The 27,573-nt window shown below is 41.2% G+C and overlaps 1 protein-coding gene across 4 annotated transcripts in view; it reads right to left on the minus strand.

The window, feature by feature from the left end:
* The window catches only part of CYB5R4 (cytochrome b5 reductase 4), a 415,380-nt gene that overhangs the window by 44,436 nt on the left and 343,371 nt on the right, over positions 1-27,573 (minus strand). For all 4 annotated transcript variants that reach the window (XM_073589653.1, XM_073589651.1, XM_073589652.1 and 1 more), the window contains one exon: positions 9,741-9,827. In XM_073589653.1, the coding sequence (XP_073445754.1) occupies positions 9,741-9,827 (87 nt within the window). The remainder of the gene's footprint in view (positions 1-9,740; positions 9,828-27,573) is intronic.

The following is a 27,573-nucleotide window of genomic DNA, read 5'->3' on the forward strand; positions in this document are numbered from 1 at the left end:
TGAGACAGTAGGTCCGGGAGATCTGGTAGGATCCAAGGGTCGGTTATTGACAGCATTCTCAGCCAGGAGAACCAGGTTCTTTTTGGCCAAAAGGGGGCTATTAGTATCATTCTTGCTTTGTCTTCTCTGACTTTTCTTATGACTGCCGGGATGAGAATGGATGGCGGAAAGGCATACATTGGGCCCTGTGTCCACGGAAGCATAAACGCATCCAGGGTTCAGGGATTTCCCCTGGGGTCTAGGGAACAAAATGCTCGTACTTTTTTGTTTTTATGGTCGGCAAACAGATCTATGTCCGGGGTTCCCCACATTTTTACAATCTGCCGAAAACTGGACTGTTTTAGAACCCATTCTCCCTGGCGTAACTGGGTGCGACTCAGCAAGTCTGCTCTCTGGTTCTCTGTTCCCTGTATATGCAGTGCAGAGAGGGATAGTAGGTTTGTCTCAGCTAGGGTGAAGATTTTGGAGGATGTGTTCATTAGTGTTCGGGACCTGGTGATTTATGTAGGCCACCGTCACCCGATTGTCAGAAAATATGCGGACATGATGACCCCGTAGCACAGGTAGGATGTGTGTTAGGGCATAACCTACTGCCAATAGTTCCTTTTAGTTCGAGGAGGCTTCTAGTTCCTGACCTCCCCATTCCCCCTGAGCCACCTTGCTGCTCATATGTGCTCCCCATCCCTTGAGACTGGCATCCGTGGTAATTATGTGTGTGATTTTTATTACCCAGGGAATCCCTTTGGATAGGTTGTCTCTGTTTCTCCACCAAGCTAGGGAATGAATAGTTTTGGAGTCTAGTGTAACGTGACCTTCCAAGTGACCTCCTAATGCTAACTGGTTGGCTAATACATCCCAATGGAGATCTCTCGTATGTAGCTGCGCCCACTGCACCGCTGGCAGGCAGGCGGAGAGGGACCCTAGTAGTGACATAGCTTTTCTTAGCGTCATGGAAGGTTTCTCAATCGCTCTTGCTACCATCTGAGCAATTCTCTCTTTTTTGTGGTCTGGAAGATAACGCTCCTGGGTGTTTGACTCCTGTGTTATAGTCCTAGGAACTCCTGAACTTTGCTGGGCTTCAACCTCGATTTTTTTAGGTTTAGAAGCCAGCCGAGGTTCTGTAGAGTGTCCATCACTCTGTCCCTCTGTTCTTTGCATCTTTGGGCCGAGTTGCTTGCTATTAAAAAGTCATCCAAATATGTGATTTTTAAAATATCTTGTTCTATTAGGTGAGCCATCATTTCTGCTACTAGTTTCGTGAAAACTCGTGGGGCTACAGAAATTCCAAATGGCAGGGCCCTGTACTGAAACTCCCTTATTTCGCCTTCTATGGAGACCGCCAGTCTGAGGTATTTTCGGGAGTCTTTGTGGATGGGGACGTGATAGTACGCATCGCTGAGACCTAATACTGTCATGAAGAAATACGGGAAGCGAATTTTGGTGGTTGACTTGATTGACTCCATTTTGATTTTTTGGTTTTTGACGTAATCGTTCAGCCTCTTTAGATTTATAATCGTCCGGAAGGTACCGTCCGGAGAGGGGAGTAGAACCCTCTGCCTCTCTCCTGCGGGGGAACTCTTTTGCTCAACAAGCTTAGGACCTCTTTTTCGAGAGCTTTTTGTTCTCTTATTGAAGATCTTAGTGGGGTCACAACATATTTTTGAGGTGGTAGAGAAAGTCTATCCTTAGGCCTGATCCTATCAGATTTAAAAACTAAGGGTTGTTCGATATTTTCCTCCAGGCTGGGAGAAAAAAGCTTAGCCTCCCTCCCACCCTGGGCAAACAGTCCCTTGGAGGGTTATTTGTCTCGGGACGAGTTACCGAAGAAGAACCCCCTATCTCCTCTTCTGTCGTCCCATTTCTGTTCTCTCGGGGTCTCCTCTGAAAAAACTTTTTGTTTTGAAAGGATCTATTAAACCCTGTAGGACCCAGGTTTGGGAATCCCTTCTTTTTATCCCCTGCCTTTTGGAGGATGTCATCCAGCGTCTCTCCGAATAGGAATTTTTCTTCGCAGGGGATGGAGCATAGCTTCATCTTAGTCTCTAAGTCCCCTGGCCAACATTTGAGCCACAGCGTTCTTTGGGCTGCTGCTTTGGATGACAACCTTACTGAATCAGCTGATAAGGCTGCTAAGAAGGCCGATTCCAGGATCTTCTCCCTGGGTGTACCTTCCCTTAACTGTTTCTCTAGTTGATCCACCCATACCATGAGGGCTCTGGAGGTACATGTTGCCGCTATTGCTGGCCTAAGATTTCCCCCAGCTGATTCCCAAGTGCCCTTGAGGAAAGTATCAGCCTTTTTATCTAAGGGGTCTTTTAGAGTACCCATATCCTCAAAGGGGAGTGCAAATTTTTTTGAGGCCTTGGCGACCGCTACGTCTAGTTTCGGGGTTTTGTCCCAAGACGTGGACGCCTCCTCGTCGAATGGATATTTTCTCTTAAGGGAAGAGACCATGGAGTTCTTCCTATCCGGTCTTTCCCATTCTTTTTTTATCAGGCCCTGTACATTCTCGTTTAGCGGAAACACTCTGCGTTTCTTTTGGCCCAGTCCCCCGAACATTATGTCCTGCATTGATCTATCAGGCCGAGGGTCTGGCACCCCCATGGTAGACCTTACTGCCCTTACTAACATGTCTACCTCATCTAGGGGAAAACAGTGACGGCCCCCCGTTTCTTCATCTGAGGATGACGAGTCGGTATCCTAAGTCTGTGAGGTAACTTCCCCTGACGTCGAGACCTCTGACTTGGTGCATGCTACTACATCCCTTTTTTTCTGCTTTCCCTTTGTGTTTTAGGGATGAAAAGGCACTCTGAAACTCCGATCGGATTACAGCTCTTAGATCCGAGGCGTAATCCAAGGTTTCATCACAAAGAACTTCCTGTATGCAGGATTCGCAGAGATTTTTATCCCAAGAAGCTGGTAGTGGTCTGCTACAGGTGGGGCATTCCCTGTTCTTTGTTTTCTCTTTCTTCTTTCCCTAATAAGGTAAACATTACAATGGGGAACATTCACGTAGATCACTCACCCCAGTATGCGCGGTTGCAGGTACCGGTTCGGGAGGTGGATTCAGATCCCTCACGGGTTGATCCAAAGAAGGTGACTTGCTCCTCACAGTCGACTTGCTGCGCTGCGTGGAGTGGCTACTGGACCAGCCCTCGCGCCTGTCCTTATACTTTTTTCCGGTGATGGTGGTGTTGCCTGTGCTGCTGCTGCTTAGGCTGCTGCTCCTCGTGCTGGTCACTGTCCTCCATACTTACAGGACGCTTCCACAGCAAGGAGAAGTTCCAGCGTTCTCTTTTAAAATTTCCCAGCTGTGACATCACTTCCTCTCCCAGCCTGCTCCGCTCTGTGCCCCGGGGAGCGCGCAGTGCGCATGCGCCGACCGCGGGGACCCGGAAGTCGTCTCCTTCATTTCCGGGGCAGCGCCATATTGGTACACCTCTGTATCGGGCCTTCCCCCAGCCTCCTTTCCGGAGTGGCAGCCTGCTCCGCTCTGTGCCCCGGGGAGCGCGCAGTGCGCATGCGCCGACCGCGGGGACCCGGAAGTCGTCTCCTTCATTTCCGGGGCAGCGCCATATTGGTACACCTCTGTACCGGGCCTTCCCCCAGCCTCCTTTCCGGAGTGGCAGCTCGGTCCTCTCCCCCCTGCTCACCCTGTCAAGTCCGTCGGCTAAAGTGGTGGCGGCTTCAGGAACCGTCCCCGCCGCGACAGGGGCCTTCCCGCTACCAGCATTACGGACAGGACGGCCCTGGACTCCTCTTCAAGGTAAGCTGCTGCTGCTGCTGGTTCCACGGGTCACCTGTCAAGGACAGGAATCTAACTGGGGGCGGAGGAGAGGTGCCGCCTTTTTATCTGTAGGTTCCTGTCCTTGATGGGCAGATCCCCTCTCTCCGTGGTGCTGTCATGGGTGAGAGAGAAACAATGTTAGTTTTGTGGACTGCCACAGGTGTCCTACTGGGTTTGACACCAGGGGCAGTGGAACACGACAGAGTAAAGTCAAAACTAGGGTCTATTCCTAGATTGCTGGGTGACAAAATCAACAAATACAATGAAAGGAGGGAATAATACATTATGATTTTGTTTATACCGTGAACCACATGTAAGCCACTTTTCTTGTAGGTTGTAAGGAAGTTTCTGTACTATCGGATTGACACCCTTAGCGGTGTCTAAAGCCCCCGTTACACACTGCGATATCGCTAGCAATATTGCTGTAAAGTCACCGATTTTGTAAAGTCCCTAGTCTGGATGAGCAATGCAAAAGACAGGACTGCTCGAGTCACCAGATGGTTCCTGTCCCTATAAAACTTTAGTTTCTCAGTGACAGGTGTTATATGCGAGGGTCGCTATGTGTCACCCAGGATGCACATAGAAGCATATTAAGACCGCTGGAGTGCATTGCAGTCACAGATATAGCTGTGATTGCAGTGCAAAATAAAAGTAACTTTGGTCTTGGGCAAGCTATTTGCCCAAGGCAGATTTAAGAAAACCTGGCTTGGGTTTTTAGTTTTGGAGCAATCTACAGGATGGTAGTGGGGCAGGATGCTCCTTCCAGGCCGGGTCTTACAAGTGGCTATGGCCACAGATTCCATTTTAAAAGCCTTGTAGCAGTGGGTTGGGCGTGTCAGTCTTGGTTTGCAAACTACAGAGCAGGTGGCTTTGCAAAGCTTCAGCCTGTGTGAAGTAACACAGAGCCAAAAGGCCTGGCACCCCTCAGCATACACGGCAGTGCAGTCGCCTCCGGCAACCGATCTCAGATACGGACTGTCTTGTTTCCCACCTGCGATCCGGAGGATACCATTTGCTTCCGTTTTGTGAGTACGCTGAACATTAAAGAGACTTTGCTTTGAACTTTCCTGGGGTCAATGCCTGTCTGTCACACTGCACCAACCTTGCTGCACTACACATCATAATGAAATCCAGTTTAAATAAGAAATTCCTGTAAGAATATCTATTTAGGATCAGGAGAATGTTGTGTAAAAGGGGTTGTCCAGTATAAATTGATGTCTGCAGTCACTCTGTGTGACTGCAGACTCATGAATGCCCCCCAGCGCAAGCATTGGGCGCTGCAAGGATTCGCCAGTTTCTGAGTCGGGACCGGCGGGTACGTATGCATTATGCATACTCCCTTCCAGAGCCCTTCTATTGGGTGCAGCCCTGCTGCATTCACTTGTATTATATTGTCCAGTGACTCGGCCTTGCTCTACACAAGTATATGGAGCGAGTACGTGCGCCCACTAGTCGGGATCTGGATGGGAATATGCATAACACATACGTTTTAGCCCAAAATTTTTAATTTTAATAACGAAAAACAGTGGGAAATGGATATCAACATTTATGAATCAGTATCTTCTGAATGCAGTAATATGTGGTCATACATTTTTGTTTGGGCGTACAACAGGGTTCACAAGACAGAGAGAGCTCCATTTGGCTTTTACGTAGCAGTTTCCTGGAGTAGACTGTGGGCACCAATTGCAGAGACACTAATCTTCCAAAACAGCAGAAATCGCATTTTGCAAATTGCACATCTAGTGGTGTAGTGACTATTTTGACCCCATTAGCTTTCTCCAGAAATTAGTGCAAAATTGATGTTGCAGAGTGAAAATTGGAAATATGCCATTTGAGTGACCAATACATAGTGTGCTTCTGGAGGCATATGTCGCATAGATTGTTACAAGGGTTGTCCAAATCCTAACAATTAACAGCTCCTCTCAATGTAAGATTGTTGGGGGCCTGACACTCTCATGATCAGCTGAAATTGCTACAGCAGCAGCCCGAAATAAGGATGGGTTCACACTGTGCTTGTGGACACTATTGGGTGCATACGCTCAGGAGGTACCTAAGCATCTGTTCACCATAAGGACACACTATATTAGGACGGTTAGTGCATGGTATAAGTCTTTTTGCAGTGACCCCCTGTAAAGGAAAGTACAATCTGCTGCTCTTTACTAGACAGTTACATAAGTGAATGGTGGTCAGACGGAGGCTGAAAGAACACACTTTTAGATTGCGTCTGGCGAATGGTCACCATGATGATATTACAGTATAATTCTGGAAAAGTTTCCAGACGTATACTATAGGCTAGGTGCATGGACACAATGTATGGGCTATATACAGCAACCCCGTGCAATGCTTGGTGGCCAGTGTCAAAATACTGCAGTACATTCTCTTCAATGGGAGAACAAGCTCAGTACTCGTCTACTAAGCAATGTGCACGGCTGCCGTGTTCCGTCCATACATCACTTAGGACTGGCCACTGCCGAAGCAGTTTTCAGCTGATAGGTGAATTGTGCTAGTGTCGGACCCCCATCAATCTCTTATTGAAGAACTATCAACTGCATAGATATAGATGGATAACATGGAAAGAGGACTGACTAGTCTGGGGAACTAATGCCCCATCGACTAGTCAAAGCCTTCATTAGCATAGGAACAGCTGAGGTTATAAATGCTTTTGTAAAGCATTTATTTAACTGAATTATGTTACATAGGGCTGGTTAGGGAGGGAGTTAAATCACACAAAGCTGAATGCTGCTGGATTGGAGGGCATAGGGGACTTAAAAAGGTTCCCCTCAACATTTTTTATTTGATTTTTATTCCAATTTTTGGGAAACAGAATGAACAAATTAAACGCAATTCAGAAATGTAATTGAATTACGTCATTTCACACTTGTTTTGTTTTACAAAAGAGATCCCATCTGATAAACTACATAATTTATTTAGGTTGTAGTGCGCATGTTCACTCCACAGTTGCTTCACCAAATTTTATATAATTGGGCCATGTAAATAAAAAAAATACATTTTTACCACTAAAATTTTGTTTTAGCCCAAGATTATTTTCAACATAGTTAATATGAAAATGGACCTACAATTTGTTATACAATTTCTCCCGAATGTTACAATACCCTATACAGTGAAGGAAATAATTATTTGATCCCTTGCTGATTATGATTAAGTTTGTTCACTGACAAAGACATGAACAGTCTATACTTTTAAGGCTAGGTTAATTTTAACATTGATAGACAGAATATCAAAATAAAATCCAGAAAATCACATTGTATAAATTATATAAATGTATTTGCATTTTGCAGTGAGAAATAAGTATTTGATCCCCTACCAACCATTAAGAGTTCTGGCTCCTACAGACCAGTTAGACGCTCCTAATCAACTTGTTACCTGCATTAAAGACAGCTGTCTTACATAGTCACCTTTATAAAAGACTCCTGTCTACAGACTCAATTAATCAGTCAGACTCTAACCTCTGCAACATGGGCAAGACCAAAGAGCTTTATAAGGATGTCAGGGACCAGATTATAGACCTGCACAAAGCTGGAATGAGCTACAAAACCATAAGTAAAAAACAAACATTTTCGGGCCAATATACCATGATGGCACAAAAAATTATGAAGAGATCCAGTATGAGAATAAAATATCAAATTTTATTGAAAAAACATTAAAAAATACTTTAAAATTACAAAAATGCCCAGCAGGAGGCGCTCAAAACATTCATGCCATTAGTTATTATAGTCACACAGACAAATGTGAATCCTTGCACATAAGTAATTATAAATAATTTCTAACAATAGTATAATATCTCTATAAATGTAGAAAATATTCACACCACAGAATTTAAAAAAATAAAAAAATTATATTGAATATAAATCAGGCCCGATATATGTAGCTTAATTAAATAACCTCAGTGTCAGAATAACTGAATATATCGTGACCGAAAAAAATACAAAATACTGTGTAGTACTAGAAACCCACATTAAATTGCACCTGAATGGTCGTGGCCCGGTCTGATATATGCTGCAGGTTAAAAAAAAGTGACCTCAATATCAGCAAGATTAAATAGTAAAACAGCTGAAAAGTGCTAGAGGATTGCTGCATAAAGCCTCAAAGGTTCAACATTAAGGTTCAAAAAATACTGCGTGGAAATAATCTGTGACAACACTACTGGCAACTCACTCTGAATGTAATAGAAACCCACTTTAAATTACACCTGAATGATGGTAACCCGGTCTGATGTATGCTGCAGGTAAAAATAAATTACCTCAATGTCAGCACGATTAAAAAATATTACGCTCCGGAAGAAGCTAGTGCGAAACACGTGTTGGGGTGAAGGAGGTTGCGTCATTCACATTCACCAGAGACCTGGCATCAGCACTTTCATAGGTATTACCCTTTTAACCTTTATGTTGAACCTTTGTGGATCTATGCAGCAATCCTCTAGTACTTTTGCAGCCGTGATATTTTTTAATCGTGCTGACATTGAGGTAATTTATTTTTACCTGCAGCATACATCAAACCGGGTTACCATCATTCAGGTGTAATTTAAAGTGGGTTTCTATTACATTCAGAGTGAGTTGCCAGTAGTGTTGTCACAGATTAAGTGCCTAGCCAGTCTCTAGACCTTATTTCCATAGAAAACTTATAGAGGGAGTTGAAGCTCCAAGTTGCCAAGCGACAGCCTCAAAATCTTAATGATTTAGAGATTATCTCCAATAGGGAATGGACAACATTTTGTCCTGACATGTGCACAAACCTCATCATCAACTACAAAAAACGTCTGACTGCTGTGCTTGCCAACAAGGGTTTTACCACGAAGTATAAAGTTTTGCTTGCCAGAGGGATCAAATACTTATTTCTCACTGCAAAATGCAAATAAATTTATATAATTAATACAATGTTATTTTCTGGATTTTATTTTTGATATTCTATTAATGTTAAAATTTACCTACCCTTAAAATTATAGACTGTTCATGTCTTTGTCAGTGGGCAAACCTATAAACTCAGCAAGGGATCAAATAATTATTTCCTTCACTGTATGTGGTTTAAACACATAGTAGGGCCCAGAAGAAAGGAGCTCACCAGCAGTGGCTATTAGAGGCAGATGCCAGCTATATAATATCTTTGAAAACATAGGGCTGATTAAAAAAAAAAACCTGAATATTCTGGAGAGCTGCGGGAATGAAACAAAAGCCAAAAATTGCCATTTTTGACCTGATGACGGATCTCTAATTTATTTGTTGGATATATTTTACACACTTAATTTTTCTGCATGCATTGCTCTGAAGCTCCAGCCTCTGTGTACCTGTATTCCTCTGATGAGGCATAGGCAAAGCTGCTTCTGATAGCAGCAATGGAGATCAAACAGTTTGGGTCACCCAAATTCTGGTGTAAATTAATTCCAGTCATAAAAATGGCACATGGAAAAGACAACACATTGGCCCCAATCATTGATACCGACCACCAAATGAATTTGGCACATCTTCTCAGTGGCGCAGGCATCTCTACGCCTTGCCAGAAAAGGTACCAGCTGTAAGGAACTGGAGTAACATCTGGATTAAAAAAACACACCCCTATTATTGATGAAATTGATTGGAAGGTGTAGCTATCCCCCCATCCTACACTGCTCCTCCACATCTGGTGCCCATTTTGGCAGAGCTGCCTGAAAATGGTGTAAAAATGCCAAATTTGAGACTTTACATGAGAAATACTGTAGAACTCTTTTGCAAACACTTTGATGAATCGAGGCCTTTACCTTACATTGTGAGTATGTTGAGTCATTCTGAGAGTTACAATTATATGACTCATTCATTTATCCATGTTATAACACCATTCATAACTTCCACGAAACAAAGCACTTAAAACTGTATGTGTCTGCAGTATCTCTCCATGCTCTGCAGAATTTCTTGACAGTTACAACGTTCACCTCAAAATTATAAAATAGAAAAACATTTACCTGCCATCAGATAAACACAATGTTTCCAGTTGCTCTCTCCATAAGATGTCAGCTTCTGTTTTGTTGAAGAAAATAAGTTTCACTTTTCTGAAAGCATAAAGTAAGATTTTTTAGTTTTCAAATATTAACATTACAAGTGAGTAAGCCTCTTTTAATACTGGCGATGTCATGGATTCCATTCTTGCAAAGTCCAAGACTTATAGTGGGTCTCTCAGGTTCCATTTTCTTTCAAACTGAAAATGCGCAGCAAAAAATAAAATGTGTCAAAAATTTAAAGGGAACCTGTCATTTGATTGACGCTGCCCAAACCACAGGAAGCATGAATCAGATTCTGGTCAGATATGTTTTTCTCTCAAACACTGCAAAATTTCAGAGATAATTTAGTTAGAAGGTCCGGCTGGGGACAATAGCCAACTAGATCTTACACCAGTCCTGCGCCACCTCTGGCTGGTTTAGGCAGCATCAATTAGCTGACAGGTTCCAATCAAACTATTCTGGGACCAGACATGCAATTCCTTCATGAACTGTTTGTACAGAAAAAGCAGCATTGTATGTGTTATAGTAAGGTCCATAAATATTTAGATAGTGACAGAATGTCATGATTTGGGCTCTGAATGCATAGATGGATTATAATGAGGGTGATCTGAGCTGCCGCCCGGGTCCCGAGGCTCTGGGGAGGCCCATTGCCAGATTGCCCTCATTACAATGTTTTGTGTGACACCATCTGCAGGGTACATATCCCAGCAGGGTGATTTCCTAGCGCTGCGCTGACGACAATGCAAAATGGCAGCGCAGCTCTAGGGGAGCTACCGTCGCCTCTGCTGTGCCAGAGCGATCACATCATCAGCAGGTGCGATGGTATAATTGTGCTAGCATGTACACGCTGGCCAGCAGAAGTGAAGCCTCAAGGACCAGAGTATAGCGTCGGGGGAACGGGAATGAGGTGAGTATGCCTCTGTTTTGATTTTTTTTTTTTATTAATATGTGTATGGGATGTGAGGACTCAAACTGTATATAGGACGCTATATGGGTGCTCACTGTATATATGAGTCTTTATAGGGAATCATATTGTGTATAGGAGGCTATATGGAAGTTCATACTGTATATGGGAGGCTATATGGGAGCTCATTCTATATATAAGCTATGTAGGGGCTCATACTGTATATAGAAGGCTATGTGCAGGCTCATACTGTATATAGGAGGCTATATGGGGTTCACACTGTATGCAGGACGCTATAGAGGGGCTTATATGTACAATATACGAAAAAGGTTACACTCAATAGTGTTAAAGCATGTCAATATGAAATATATGAAATGTGAATAGAAAAACGGCTAGTGAATATTACAAATATTATTTCAGACACTTTCAGGGCTGTGGAGTCGGAGTCGGAGTTAGTTTTGGTTGGAGTTGGAGTCAGAGTCGGTAGAAATGTACCGACTCCAGCTTTTAAAAAAATGTATTAATATTTCATAATTGAACTTTCATATGAATTTTATAAATGTTACTCAAATATATATGTTCTATCAAACTATGAACAACAGTGATAAGCAGTTCTGCTGGAGATAGAGACATTTCTTACTTCTTGTGTGTCACTGTTCTCCACTGCCCTTATCTAATCTTATACTTGGTTAACCTCATGCTGCCCCAACCCCCCTACTTACAATGTATGAAACTGAAAGTGAAAATGTGTTGCAAATTTTTAGTAGTAAAGCTCCTCCTCTAGACTAGATCATACTAGGTGTGCGTCTTCCAAGCATCTCACAGCTGCCTGCTACTCAGAAGAGGAAGACTGTAAGAAGTATTATCCTTTCAACAAACTTTGCATCAGTTAACTGTGAGTACATGAGGAATAATAACAGTATTACTGACCACTATATCAGTTGTACGACCTGGCAATAATTTTGTACAATTGTTTTTAGGAAAAACAATTGTCATTTGGATTGTGAATGCAGAATTAAAAACCTGAGAATGTCAAAGAAGCATCACATTAAATCAGCTGTATTTGAACATTTCACCATCACTCAAGATAGAAAACATTATGTCTGTCAGTGTATGACAAATGATCCAGACGAAAAATGCTGTGAAGCCAAGATGAGTGCATATTCAGGCAAAGATAAAAATGCAATAAATATATGTATATACCAATGGCGCTAAAGCGTACACCCACAGAACACAAAGCAGCAAGTAATAAGACAACACACCACTCAAGTTGTCTCCATAAAATAATAATAATAAATAAACCTGATAGAAACTTGCGCTAATTAAATGTGTCTTGGTTAAATAAAGATATCTTATGAAGAAATCTATTACCTTTACTGAAGCTAAAAACTGGCGAGGCAGGGAAAAGGGTCTTCAGAATGCAGGGTGGATTTCCAGGTCCTTTCCCAATAATACTCCCCGACACAGGTATATAAAAAGTTACTGCAGCTAAAGGGTGCTACCTCCTAGCATGCCGCCGTCCCGGCCGGTGACTGGCGCGCAGCTGGAGGTGTATATCGGCAGGCTGTAAGAGTACCAGCCGCCGCTTGCAAAAGCAGGCCTGCAAGGTCCAAAAAAGCTGAAGGACCTTGCGTGACGTCACAGTCACGTGATAGATCACGTGACAGGCAAGAAAGCCCTATGGGGCGCTGATGGGGCCAGAAAGCAATGGCAAATCCTACGCGTTGCGGAATTCACTGATTCCTTCTTCAGGGATGGCCCCCTAGAGCAAGAGGAACCCTTATATAGCCTCCAGTATATAGCAATGGAGCATTATACTATGCATTAAAAGCAAATAGCTCAATCTCGCTATTTAAACCGTTTGGGATCAGAGTATTCAATTCAAATATCCATTTACTTTCCACCCTGGACATCTGATGGATAAAATTACCTTTCCTGATACTTCTTTTAACTATTTGAATCCCAGTCACTTTACTGTCCCTTAGGGAGCTTCCATGATGTGTAAGATAATGATTAGAGAGGGGGTGACCTGTGAATTTCTTACAAATATTCCGTAAATGTTCCCCAATTCTGACATTTAAGGGACGTATCGTTCGACCAATATATAATTTATCACATGGACATGTGATACAATATATCACCCCCTTCGTGTCACAGGTGATAAAATCATGAATCTGAATCTCCATGGATTTATTTATAATAGAGAATTGTTTCTTACTGCCTAATTTTCTGCAAGATACACATTTTTTGCAGGGAAAAAAGCCTTTTAATTGCTTTTGTGAATGAGAATTGGGGCCTTTTTTAGATATTGAAATAGAAGGGGCTACCAGGTTACCTAAATTATTTGCCCTTCTAAAGACAAACCTAGGGCGGGCTGGTAGAACTTCCCCTATGATTTTATCATTCTTCAAAATGCCCCAGTGTTTATTTACCATTTTTCTGAGAATTTGACTATTTGAATTATACTGGGTGATGATAGGAATCTCGTCTATACTAATATTTTCTTTATTTTTTATTTTATGTCTGAGGAATTGTTCCCTTGGTATATGTCCAATATATTCCCTGGTTGCTAGCAGGGATTGGGTATCATAACCTTTTTGACAAAATTTTTTGATTAGAGTTTCAGCCTCAGTTAAATAGTCCTGTGACTTGGAACAATTTCTATGAGCCCGTATGAATTGGCTCTTTGGAATATTAAGAAGCCAACTTGGGAGATGACAGCTTTCTAGCGAAATATAATTGTTTGAATCAGTGGGTTTGTGAAATAGTTGTGTCTGAATGGTGTTGTCCTCAATAAAGATTTTTAAGTCTAAAAAGTTAATCTCCGTGAGACTAGTAGTTGCGGTAAATTTTAAAAAATAACAATTTTTATTCAATTCATCAATAAAATCTGTTAAAAGAGTAGGCCCACCAGACCAAATAAAAATAATATCATCTATGAAGCGGTGCCAGAGTACCAGATTCGCGCGCAGCCTGCCATCGGGAAAGATGGTTTCATGTTCCCACTTGCCAACATACAAATTTGCATAACTGGGCGCGAATCTGGTACCCATAGCGGTCCCCCACTTCTGGGAGTAGTAGTTCGCTCCATAGTAAAAATAGTTGTGGGTGAGTATAAAATAAATTCAATCGACAATAAAAGCAATTTGGTCGCTGGGAAAGCTTTTAGCCTCTGACATAAAGAATTCCGCAGATTTGCAACCCTTTTCATGTTCAATAACTGTGTAAAGGGAAGTTATATCTAAAGTCCCTAAGATGAAATGATCTTTCCATTCTATAGTATTTAAAACCTGTAAAACATGAGTAGTGTCCTTCAAATAGGCTGGAAGGGCAGGGACTAATTGCTGTAAATGGTAGTCCACAAACTTAGAAAGATTAGCCGTCAGGCCGCCAATAGCCGATATTATTGGTTGGCCCGGGGGATTGATCAAACTCTTATGTATCTTTGGGATGTAATAAAAATATGGTATCCTAGGGTGAGTGGTGTTGATAAAGTCAAATTCCTTTTTCTTAATTTCCCCCTTATCGAAACCACATTTGATGAGGACCTGCATTTCTGCAAGGTACCTTTCTGAAGGGTCACTGTCCAATAATTCATAGGTACGTGAATCCGATAGTATCCTCAAAGACTCTTCCTCATAGTCAGAAGTGTTCAAAATTACTATGCTGCCCCCTTTGTCAGCCGGTCTTAGTGTAATTGCATGATTTGTCTGAAGCCGTTTAATAGCTGAACGTTCACTGCTAGATAAATTATATTTAAATTTTCTGCATCTTTTATCAGATATACTCCTAATATCCTGTATCACGTTATTCTGAAATGCCTCAAAGGCTTCTGAGTATTCTTGAATCGGATTGAAATTGGATTTCTTCTTTAGACCGGTATGCTGATAAGGGTCTATAATTTCAAACGGATTTGTGACGTCGCTAGAAGTCACTCTTTTTTTCATATAGAATTTTTTTATGGCTAATCTCCTCATAAAAGTTTTGATACCAATAAACGCCTGGAACTTGTTAAAACCCACACTGAGTGCAAATTTGAGGCCTTTACTCAGTAATCTTTTCTCATTATCCTTTAAACTGTAGTCACTAAGATTAAAAATTTTTTGTTCTGAATGGCTCACTTGATCCTCTGGTATTTGTTGTTTATTCTTTTTTTTGGTAAATTTCCCGCCCCTACATCCCCTCTGCAGCTCATATACAATGTGGGGACTCTAATATAGATAATATACTACTCGGAGAGACGGCGGTTACTGCATCCACACCGGTGCCCGCTATTCCCACCCAAAATAGATTTTCTCCTCTTGCAAGTACAGTTAACCATCCTTCTACTTCTAATAACAATCCCAATCAATTACCCCCAGCCCTCAATGAGGGTCCTCTTCTCACAAAAAATAAACCTAAAACTAAACAAAGCCATTTGCCGTTTTTTCAGGTGGGTCCAAAAAAATACGGCAGAGGGGATGTAGGGGCAGGAAATTTACCAAAAAAAAGAATAAACAACAAATACCAGAGGATCAAGTGAGCCATTCAGAACAAAAAATTTTTAATCTTAGTGACTACAGTTTAAAGGATAATGAGAAAAGATTACTGAGTAAAGGCCTCAAATTTGCACCCAGTGTGGGTTTTAACAAGTTCCAGGTGTTTATTGGTATCAAAACTTTTATGAGGAGATTAGCCATAAAAAAATTCTATATGAAAAAAAGAGTGACTTCTAGCGACGTCACGAATCCGTTTGAAATTATAGACCCTTATCAGCATACCGGTCTAAAGAAGAAATCCAATTTCAATCCGATTCAAGAATACACAGAAGCCTTTGAGGCATTTCAGAATAACGTGATACAGGATATTAGGAGTATATCTGATAAAAGATGCAGAAAATTTAAATATAATTTATCTAGCAGTGAACGTTCAGCTATTAAACGGCTTCAGACAAATCATGCAATTACACTAAGACCGGCTGACAAAGGGGGCAGCATAGTAATTTTGAACACTTCTGACTATGAGGAAGAGTCTTTGAGGATACTATCGGATTCACGTACCTATGAATTATTGGACAGTGACCCTTCAGAAAGGTACCTTGCAGAAATGCAGGTCCTCATCAAATGTGGTTTCGATAAGGGGTACATTAAGAAAGAGGAATTTGACTTTATCAACACCACTCACCCTAGGATACCATATTTTTATTACATCCCAAAGATACATAAGAGTTTGATCAAACCCCCGGGCCGACCAATAATATCGGCTATTGGCGGCCTGACGGCTAATCTTTCTAAGTTTGTGGACTACCATTTACAGCAATTAGTCCCTGCCCTTCCAGCCTATTTGAAGGACACTACTCATGTTTTACAGGTTTTAAATACTATAGAATGGAAAGATCATTTCATCTTAGGGACTTTAGATATAACTTCCCTTTACACAGTTATTGAACATGAAAAGGGTTGCAAATCTGCGGAATTCTTTATGTCAGAGGCTAAAAGCTTTCCCAGCGACCAAATTGCTTTTATTGTCGATTGTATTTATTTTATACTCACCCACAACTATTTTTACTATGGAGCGAACTACTACTCCCAGAAATGGGGGACCGCTATGGGTACCAGATTCACGCCCAGTTATGCAAATTTGTATGTTGGCAAGTGGGAACATGAAACCATCTTTCCCGAGGGCAGGCTGCGCGCGAATCTGGTACTCTGGCACCGCTTCATAGATGATATTATTTTTATTTGGTCTGGTGGGCCTACTCTTTTAACAGATTTTATTGATGAATTGAATAAAAATTGTTATTTTTTTAAATTTACCGCAACTACTAGTCTCACGGAGATTAACTTTTTAGACTTAAAAATCTTTATTGAGGACAACACCATTCAGACACAACTATTTCACAAACCCACTGATTCAAACAATTATATTTCGCTAGAAAGCTGTCATCTCCCAAGTTGGCTTCTTAATATTCCAAAGAGCCAATTCATACGGGATCATAGAAATTGTTCCAAGTCACAGGACTATTTAACTGAGGCTGAAACTCTAATCAAAAAATTTTGTCAAAAAGGTTATGATACCCAATCCCTGCTAGCAACCAGGGAATATATTGGACATATACCAAGGGAACAATTCCTCAGACATAAAATAAAAAATAAAGAAAATATTAGTATAGACGAGATTCCTATCATCACCCAGTATAATTCATATAGTCAAATTCTCAGAAAAATTGTAAATAAACACTGGGGCATTTTGAAGAATGATAAAATCATAGGGGAAGTTCTACCAGCCCGCCCTAGGTTTGTCTTTAGAAGGGCAAATAATTTAGGTAACCTGGTAGCCCCTTCTATTTCAATATCTAAAAAAGGCCCCAATTCTCATTCACAACAGCAATTAAAAGGCTTTTTTCCCTGCAAAAAATGTGTATCTTGCAGAAAATTAGGCAGTAAGAAACAATTCTCTATTATAAATAAATCCATGGAGATTCAGATTCGTGATTTTATCACCTGTGACACGAAGGGGGTGATATATTGTATCACATGTCCATGTGATAAATTATATATAGGTCGAATGATACGTCCCTTAAATGTCAGAATTGGGGAACATTTACAGAATATTTGTAAGAAATTCACAGGTCACCCCCTCTCTAATCATTATCTTACACATCATGGGAGCTCCCTAAGGGACACTAAAGTGACTGGGATTCAAATAGTTAAAAGAAGTATCAGGAAAGGTAATTTTATCCATCAGATGTCCAGGGTGGAAAGTAAATGGATATTTGAATTGAATACTCTGATCCCAAACGGTTTAAATAGCGAGATTGAGCTATTTGCTTTTAATGCATAGTATAATGCTCCATTGCTATATACTGGAGGCTATATAAGGGTTCCTCTTGCTCTAGGGGGCCATCCCTGAAGAAGGAATCAGTGAATTCCGCAACGCGTAGGATTTGCCATTGCTTTCTGGCCCCATCAGCGCCCCATAGGGCTTTCTTGCCTGTCACGTGATCTATCACGTGACTGTGACGTCACGCAAGGTCCTTCAGCTTTTTTGGACCTTGCAGGCCTGCTTTTGCAAGCGGCGGCTGGTACTCTTACAGCCTGCCGATATACACCTCCAGCTGCGCGCCAGTCACCGGCCGGGACGGCGGCATGCTAGGAGGTAGCACCCTTTAGCTCCAGTAACTTTTTATATACCTGTGTCGGGGAGTATTATTGGGAAAGGACCTGGAAATCCACCCTGCATTCTGAAGACCCTTTTCCCTGCCTCGCCAGTTTTTAGCTTCAGTAAAGGTAATAGATTTCTTCATAAGATATCTTTATTTAACCAAGACATTTAATTAGCGCAAGTTTCTATCAGGTTTATTTAAAGATAAAAATGCTCCTACCAGAGCTTCTAATCTAAAGAGACATTTACAGCGCTTTCATCCAGAAGTACTGAAAGCAGTGGATGAGAAAGACTGCATCCAAACCAATGATCCAGTGCCCAGCTCTTCCAGCCAAACAAAGGAGCAGAGAACTTTGCAGCCATCAGTTGCAAGATATTTTGTCAGTGACAAAGTTACTGTGACAATGACAGTAGATACATTTAAAAAACAGATCATAGAGCTTGTTGTAAAGGATAGTGTGCCTATTTCATTATTTTCACGACCAGCTTTTATGTGTCTGAATGGGGAAATGGCCCGCAAGCTTGGTGTTTCTCTGGAGAGAGAGAGTATTAGAAAATTAGTAATCGAAGAAGCTTTTAAACAAAAGGAAGAACTTAAAAAAACTCTCAAGGGACGCTTTCTGTTTCTTAAAATGGATGCCTGCACACGTCACAGAGTGAACTATTTTGCCGTCATTGTCTGATTTGTTTGTGACAAAAATGAAATAGTTACCAAGGCATTGGCAGTAAAAGACACCAAAGCTCATCACACCAGTGAGTTTCTCCAGGTCTTGGTGGAAAAGGTTCTGCAAGACTATGAACTTAAAAAAGAGCAAGTTCTTTCTGTCGTAACTGACAATGCTTCAAATATGATAAGTACTATTAAGCTAATGAATGAGAGTAATGATGGTGACCAGCAGCTAGAAGAACATTCTGGGTCCACAGACACAGAAATGTTTGAAATAGAGGAACACAGTATTGTAACTGAGGAGCAAACTGAAGTTGCTTCAGATGAACAGCTACATGATAGTTTAGATGATCTTGTTGAAACTGTGTCAATATGTTCTTTCATTCATCACATGCGCTGTGTTGTGCATACGCTACAGCTGGCTATAAGAGACAGTCTGCAAGAAGGACATGCTGCTGCACTAATTGGCAAGGTGAGAAAATTGGCTAATGTTGCCAGAACCCCTAAAGTTGACTCAATTTTGAAGAGACGTGCTGGAAAAGGGGCAATTATTGATCAAGCCACACGATGGGGCAGTACTTACTTAATGATTCAGCGCTTGGTTGAACTGAAAACCTTTCTTGTAGACATGGCTAACCCTCAACTGACGCTAAATGAAAGTCAGTGGAATCAGGTGACTGAGCTGGAAAAATTGCTAGAGCATCCATTTACAGTGACTAAAAAATTACAAGCAGAGGACTTAACTCCAGGTATTTTCTTAAAGGAGTGGAAGAACCTGATGTTTCGCCTGTCCCAAAGAGGAGGGTTAATTGCAAGTGGCATTGCTACATCAATGAAACGGAGAGAGGAGCTACTATTACAAAATAACATTCTTTTGGAAGCTGTTTATGTAGACCCAATGCATCGGATTCTTCTAGATGATCAACAGCTAAGTAAAGGAAAAGAAGCTCTGTTTGAAATAGCAGTAAGGATGAAAGGGTTGCAGAACAGTCAGGAGGAACAAGAAGAATTTGGTCGTCCTGCCACATCTTCACCCTCATCATCAACTGATGAAGAATTTAATTTCGAAAAATATTTGGATCACAAGGACCGTGCAAAGCGTTCCCGCATAGAAGACGAGTCATCCCCATCAAGGAACACAGCCAGTACATTTCAGCAGAATTTTTCATGTGCACTAAAAGAAATTGAGAAATTTGACCGTTCATCAAAAATAACAGTGCAACAAGCGATTCCTCTGTATCCTGACATTGTCAGAGATGTTGCCCGAGTGGTTACTGCTTTGCCACCAACACAAGTTAGTGTAGAGAGGTTGTTCTCTGCTCTCAAAATAATTAGATCAGATTTGAGGGCATCCATGAAGGAGGATCTGACAGAGGCAATACTTTTTCTGAGGACAAATTTATAGATTTCTTCTTATTAACTGCATAAAAGTGTTTATTGCATATTTACTTACAGTTTAGAAAAGTTTATAAAAGTTATTTGCTATATTCTAATTGTATTCTAATAAATGTAGTTTTTGCTCTAAGTGGTCTGATTACTTATATGATGGTGAGAAACTGAATAAGCACGATGTTTAATATTTTACAACAGTAAATTTGTTGTTATGAATTGGCCATTTATGAAGGAGTCGGAGCCGGAGTCGGAGCCGGAGCCGGAGTCGGAGCCTGATAAAATCCAGGAGTCGGAGTCGCAACTGTGGCTTACCGACTCCACAGCCCTGGACGATTTGCACAAAATTTGGCCAAGTAATGTCTACCCATCAACCAACGTCGAAGTAGTCTCAGACTGATGGGTCCCTGACCTGTGTGAACACCTCTCTAGACTGATGTCTGAACCATTAAATGACCAAAAAAGGGGAGAAATGCATCGGAACACGATGCCATTAAGCCAAGTACACAACTATTCAAGATATATAATGTGTGTGTGTGGGATACTCCATGTCCATTGAAAAGTGTAGGTTAATGACCAGGCCTTAATTTTGAAATCTGACCACTGCCACTTTATGTTGGTATAACTCTGGAACGCTTCAACGGATCCCACTGATTCTGAGAATTTTTTTTGTGACATATTGTACTTGATACTTTTAGATCAGGCGGGCTGCGCAGTGCCTTCCTTTGTGTCAGTGAGATTTGTTTTGATGTTTAGTGGTAGGACTCGCAAGTGTGAGGACCCGTGACGTGGGTTGTGAGCTTACATATTGTGGCCATAATATCAACTAATACCTTACATATATTTATATGTTTTTGTGCACTTTATTTACTTTTCAGGATGCAGTTGGGCCCATATGGCTATGTACCTGTGGCCTCTGTGTATATGTATATATATATATATATATATATACACACACACACACACACGAGTATAAATGCCATGCCCGAGATTTAGTAATGAACAGGTGTCAGCCAGATACCCTCATTAATAAAATGGTACATAAAGAGTTAAATAAAGACACACACACACGCACAGTTACCAGCCTATGTAGGAGCATTAACATCATTAACCTACATATGCTGTAACAAAACAGCAACTGTCAGAAATCTGCGTGAAACACAATATCTGTTTATTTTTTAAAAAATGTAAAAAAGAAAAATTGCGTGGGCCCGCATAATTTTCATAACCATCAGAGGGAAAGCCAATAGCAATAAAGGTTCCCAGGCTATTAAAATCAGCTCACAGCTGTTTTCTTAGCCTTTACTGGCTAGTTTACAGGAGAACCCCAGAAAAAAATTGACATGGGGTCCCCCTATAAAATCGAACCAGCAAAGGCTAGGCAGACAGCTGCGGGTTGATATTAACAGCCTGGTAAAGGGCCATGGGTATTGGCCCCTCCCAGATTAAAAACATCATCTTATAGATGCGCCAATTCTGGCACATAGCCTCGCTCTTCACACTTGCCCTGTAGTGGTGGCAAGTGGGGTTCATATTTGTGGGGTTGATGTCACCTTTGTATTGTCGGATGACATCAAGCCCACAGGTTAGTAATGGAGAGGCGTCTATAAGACACCTATCCATTACTAATTCTATAGTTACATGGTAAATAAAGACACAGTCAGAATAAAGTCCTTTATTTGAAATAACACAGGCTCCTTTATTGAATCTAAATTTACCATATTTACTGAACGCCTAATCCCCTACTACCTCGTCTCCTGCAAACAATCAAAAAATAATAAACCAACATATAATACTATCCTGTCAGACGTAGTCTATTTAACACCGAGTGTCCCACGGCCATCTCATGTGTAGAACATCGGGAGATGTGACCGCTCTACCCAGCTGCCGGCGATACACTAACAGGAGGTAATTGCTCCCGTAGTGTAACACTTAGCTGCTGTGAGAGTTCACTGGAGTTCATCAGCTCCGGTGCTCTCACTTACAGCACTTTCGCTGTGTGGGAACTTTCTCCGCCCACACACTCGTCCTCCCTTCTGACATCATTTTCTTTTAAAATTTGCAGCATTTTTTGGCAGCAAATACACAGCATATCCGCAAACCTTTTGACATCTGCGTTTTTGCTGCAGATTTGACTGACTCAATTGAAGTCAATGAGTCAAAAACACTGCTGAAACACAAAAAGGAATTGACATGCTGCAGAAAATATAACGCTGCAAAAAAGGACAGAAATTTAAGGATCATGTGCACAACGATTCAGGATTGTCATTGAATTACCTTGCTTTAGACTCCAATGCCTTTTTTGGAGCATTTTTGCATGTAAAAAATGCCATGAAAAAAGCATCAAAAACGCATCGTGTGCACATAGCCTTGTAGTTTTTTGTGAGAGGTGCTTATTTTTTCTGTAGTTTTGTACAGATATTTGTGTGACCAGTATGGATATTAAGTCCAAGGACCAATCTTGATTGGCTCGCATTTGTAATGTTTTTAATGGAGATGTTATTCAGAATGATTCTTCAGGAAGTGAACACATTCAAATATTTGTTGAAAAACCGAAAACGAGTCTGGTGGACTAAGGCATCCCTAGAGAGATATTTGGCCAAGAGTCTCATACCAAGAGGTTTACGCATTAATAATAATAATAATATTTATTTATATAGAGCCAACATATTCCGCAGCGCTTTACAATTTAACAGTTTCAAACACAACAGCCAAAAGTAACAACTTTAACAATACACTGATTAAAGCAAAATAAGATGGCCCTGCTCGTGAGAGCTTACAATCTACAATGAGGTGGGGCAGATACAAAGTACAGGTGTGTATTTACAGTGATGTATTTACAACGATGGTCCAGCCACCTCGAGGGAGTGGGGGATAGACAGAGATAGTGAATGGGCTACTCCCGCATACTTACACATAAAATGACTGATTAGGGAACGTGATAGGCTGCTCTGAACAATTGTGTTTTGAGGGAGCACTTAAACCTGTGCAAGTTGTGGCTGGTCCTAATTTCTTGAGGTAGAGCATTCCAGAGGATTGGTGCAGTGTGGGAGAAGTCATGGAGTCGGGAGGTGCGGATTAGTGCAGAGGTTAGTTGAAAGTTGTTTACAGAGCTCAGTGGTCGATTAGGCCGATAGACAGAAATGAGGGAGGAGATGTAATGGGGTGCCTCATCGTGGAGAGCTTTGTAGGTGAAAACAAGTACGCATTAGAATAAAACCATCTTTACCTGTTCAAGATACAGTGTTTCAATCCAGATGGGAAGAAATCTTTAATATAATATTCTAGATCTGTTAGAGAAATACTTATTGGTTTTAACAAGAAGAGTTGGGAGACCCTGGAGAATGAAATCGAGATCAATCATATGAAACTAAAAGAGACCCTCCTTGTCTCCAGCGTTGAGGTGTTTAAAATGGATAGAGAAACAATTTGTGACCGGGGAAAAAGAGGTACAAGATCTAAAAATGAAAAAATTGCATGTGATCTACATGATTACCTATTTGACCGGGGACGGATTATTACGTTACAACGATCGTCCACATACACGGGCTGTGCGCGATCGATTGGCGCCGGGTGTCAGCTGATTCTGACTGCTGACACCCAGCACTAAGTGCCAGGAGTGGTCATGAACAGCCACTCTGACCTTGGATCGGAGACCCGATCGTTGACATGATGACCTGATGTTGTCATGATGACATATGGGTCACCAGAGCTAGGAAAGTTGCTTTGTCATGAGCAGCGCATGATCAGCAACTTTCTCTGTCAGTGCAGAGCTGACAGCTTGTACAGCACAGAGATGCTGCTGCATCCCCATACTGTAGAAGTGATCAGCCTGGAAAAAAATGATAGTCCCGTAGTGGGACAAAGAAAAAAGTTAATAAAACTGTCCCACTAGTTAACCCCTTTAGTGAAAGCCATAAAAAAAAATCATACCGCAGAACAAAAAGTGGAACAAAACGCGATATAAAATACGGATACAAATAAACATGGTACCACTGAAAACTTGTCTGGTAAAAAACAAGCCATCATACAGCTCCATCAGCGGAAAAATAAAAAAGTTATAACTTTCAGAATAAAGTGATGCAAAAATAATAATTTTTTTCTATAAAATAGATTTTATTGTGTAAAATCCTCAAGACATTACAAAAAGATACAAATGTGGTATTGCTGTAATTGTACTGACCCGAAGAAAAAAACTGCCGTATCAATTTTACCATACATGGAACTGGTATTGCTGTAATCGCACTAACCCGGAGAATAAAGTCGCCTAGTCACTTATACCGCACGAGGAACGGTGTAGAAAATAAATAAAACCAAGCAGAAATTGCACTATGGGGGATTGGCGTACTCAGGAGAAATTGTACTACAAATTGTATGGTGCAATTTCTCCTGTTACCCTTATGAAAATGCAAAATTTGGGGCTAAAATAACATTTTTGTGAGGAAAATGTGATTTTATTAATTTCACGGCTCAACATCATAAACTTCTGTGAAGCACCTAGGGATTCAAGATGCTCACCACACATTTAACTACATTCCTTGAGGGGTCTAGTTTACAAAATGGGGTCACTTGTGGGGGTTTTACATTGTTTAGGCACTTCAGGGTCTCTCCAAATGGGACATGACGTCCGCAAATAATTCCAGGAAATTTTACATTCAAAAAGTCAAATGACGCCCAAAGTAGTTTTCTCTCTCATATGGTGTATCGGTGTACTCAGGATAAATTTCACAACAAATTGTATGGTGCAATTTCTCCTGTTACCTTTATAAAAATGCAATATTTGGGGCTAAAACATACTTGTGGGGAAAATTAGATTTTTTTCTCACAGCTCAATGTTATAAACGTCTGTGAAGCACCTCAATGTGCTCACCACACATCTAGATCATTTTCCTGAGGGGTCTAGTTTCCAAAATGCAAACTGTGGACGATTTCCACTGTTTAGGCACATCAGAGGCTCTCCAAACGTGACATGGCGTCCGCTAATTTTGCATTCAAAAAAACAAATGGCGATCCTTTCCTTCTGAGCTCTGCCATGAGCCCAAACAGTTGTTTTCTCCCTCATATGGGGTATTGGAATTCTCTGGAGAAATTACACATCAAATTTTTTGGTCCATTTTTTCTTGTTACCCATGTCAAATTAAAAAAATTTTGGATCTGAAGTAAAAAAATGTTTTTAAAATAGTAAAATCCCCCCCCCACATCCCAAAAATTCCTGTGAAGTACCTGAAACGTTAATAAACTTCTTGAAAGTGGTTTTGAGAACCTTGAGGGGTACAGTTTTTAGAATGGTGTCACTTTTTGGTATCTTCTATCATATAGACCCCTTAATGTGACTTTGATTGTGATGTGGGCTCTAAAAAAAATGGTTTGTAAATTTGTTGGAAAAATGAAAAGTCGCTGGTCAACTTTTAATCCTTATAAACTCCTGACAAAAAAAACTGTTGGTTCAAAATTATGCTGATGTAAAGAAGACATGTGGGAAATATTACTTATTAACTAATTTGTGTGACATATCTCTCTGATTTAAGGGCATGGAAATTAAAAGTTGGAAAATTGCAAAATTTTCCAAATTTTCGCCAAATTTCCTTTTTCACACAAATAAACGCAAGTCATACCAAAGAAATGTTACCACTATCATGAAGTACAATATGTAACAAAAAAAGTCTCAAGATTAGTGTGTTCTGTCGAAGCGCTCCAGAGTTATTACCTCATAAAGTGACAGTGGTCAGAATTGTAAAATTTGGCCTGTTCATTAACATGCAAACAAGCCTCAGGGCTAAAGGGGTTAACACAGTGTATAGATGACAAAAGGCTCATACCAGTAAACAGTTAAGTCATAGCACATCTTTTAATTCATTTTTACAGCTACTGAAGATGTGTCAGAACCTCAGTCTGGCAGGCTGACTAAACACTTAAAAAAAAGCTAAATGGAAGACTGGAAATTAATCCAGGGGATGGGGCAGAAATATATGTATTCCAACCACTAGGTCTGAATGATCTAAACTACAGGTGATTAATCTGTCTTAACAAGTCTTTTTCTCAGGCGCAGGTTGACGATCTCAGCCTCGGTCTCACTTTCTCCCGTGTCTCCATTTGATCTGCTTAGCTGTGAAACGTTTCTATCTTTTGCTTGCAAATTCATTCTCAAAACACATAATAAAAAATCAGATGTGTGGGAGGAATGGACTACATAAGAGCTAGAAGCAATTCAAATACTGGAGGAACTAAGCGAAGGACACCAAATTACCACAACTGAAGGTAAAAAAATTCATCTTTCCCAAGGTCAAGAAATTATATTCATTAAATTCATATCCTAACATCAATTTTTTTTGTCAAACTTGTTACTGAGGAATTTCAGAAGATACCAAGATCTGTAATTACAACTTGTCACCCACCCAGAGACAAGCCCTACATGAAGTAAAACAGCTGAAGGAGGTTAAACCTGTGGACAAGGGTGGCAATGTTGTCATTTGGCCCAAAGATTTAGATGGGTTCAGTGTTGTTGCCTAACTTGCTGGATGTATTCTGGGAATCCCTTAGTGTGGGTGGTCTTCCTAAATCTATGTCTGAAACAGTGATATTCTTGCTCCCTAAGCAGGGGAAAGATCCGACCCATGCAGATTCCTGTAGACCCATTTCACTGTTGCAGGTTGATGTCAAGATTTTGTCAAAAGTGCTTGCCATGAGACTCATAAAGGTCAATATGCACTTAGTTCATGGTGACCAGACTGGCTTCATGCGTGCCAAATCTGCTGCCATAAATTTGCGACGTCTCTTGATTAATTTACAGGAACAGAAGCAGAATGTACGGGGGAGGGCAGTACTCTTGCTCAATGCGGCAAAAGCTTTTGATAGTGTCGAGTGGCAATACTTGTGGTCTGTCATGAGGGGTATAGGTTTTGGTTCTGTTTTCCTGTCCTTGGTCAAGCTTTTATACTGCAATCCATGTGCCAAAATTAAAATAAATGGTTGTACATTAGAGGCTTTTGATCTGTGTAAGGGAACTAGGCAGGGCTGTCTCCTGTCCCCTCTGCTGTTTGATTTGGCGATAGAACCCTTGGCTATTAAACTCCGAACTAGTGGGGCGATAAAGGGCTTTGTGCATCGGTCTGTGTAAGAAAGGATGGCATTGTATGCAGATGACATTTTGGTATTTCTTGGGGATACTGAGGATCCATTGTTAAAGGGAATCTGTCACCCCATTTTTGGCCTATAAGATCTGGCCACCGCCATCAGGGACTTGTCTACAGCATTCTGTAATGCTGTAGATAAGCACCTGATGTAACCTGAAAGATAAGAAAAACGAGTTAGATGATGCTCACCCGGGGGTCTGGTCCAGTCCAATGGGTGTCGCGGTCCGGTGCCTCCCATCTTCTAGTGATGACTTCCTCCTTCTTACTTCTGCCGCGGCTTCTGCCCAGGCGTACTTTATCTGCCCTGTTGAGGGCAGAGTAAAGTACTGATGTACGCAGGTGCTGGACCTCTCTGACCTTTCCCGGCGCCTACGCACTACAGTACTTTACTCTGCCCTCAATAGGACTGCGCCCCCCCGGTGAGTATAATTTATCTCGTTTTTCTTATCTTTCAGGTTACATCAGGGGCTTATCTAAAGCATTACAGAATGCTGTAGATAAGCCCCTGATGGCTGTGGCCGCATCTTATAGGCAGGGCCGTATTTAAAGTTTGTGCTGCCC

The sequence above is a fragment of the Dendrobates tinctorius genome, unplaced genomic scaffold (assembly GCF_039654945.1).
Source record: "Dendrobates tinctorius isolate UK_male_01 unplaced genomic scaffold, ASM3965494v1 ptg000111l, whole genome shotgun sequence".
Lineage (NCBI taxonomy): Eukaryota > Metazoa > Chordata > Amphibia > Anura > Dendrobatidae > Dendrobates > Dendrobates tinctorius.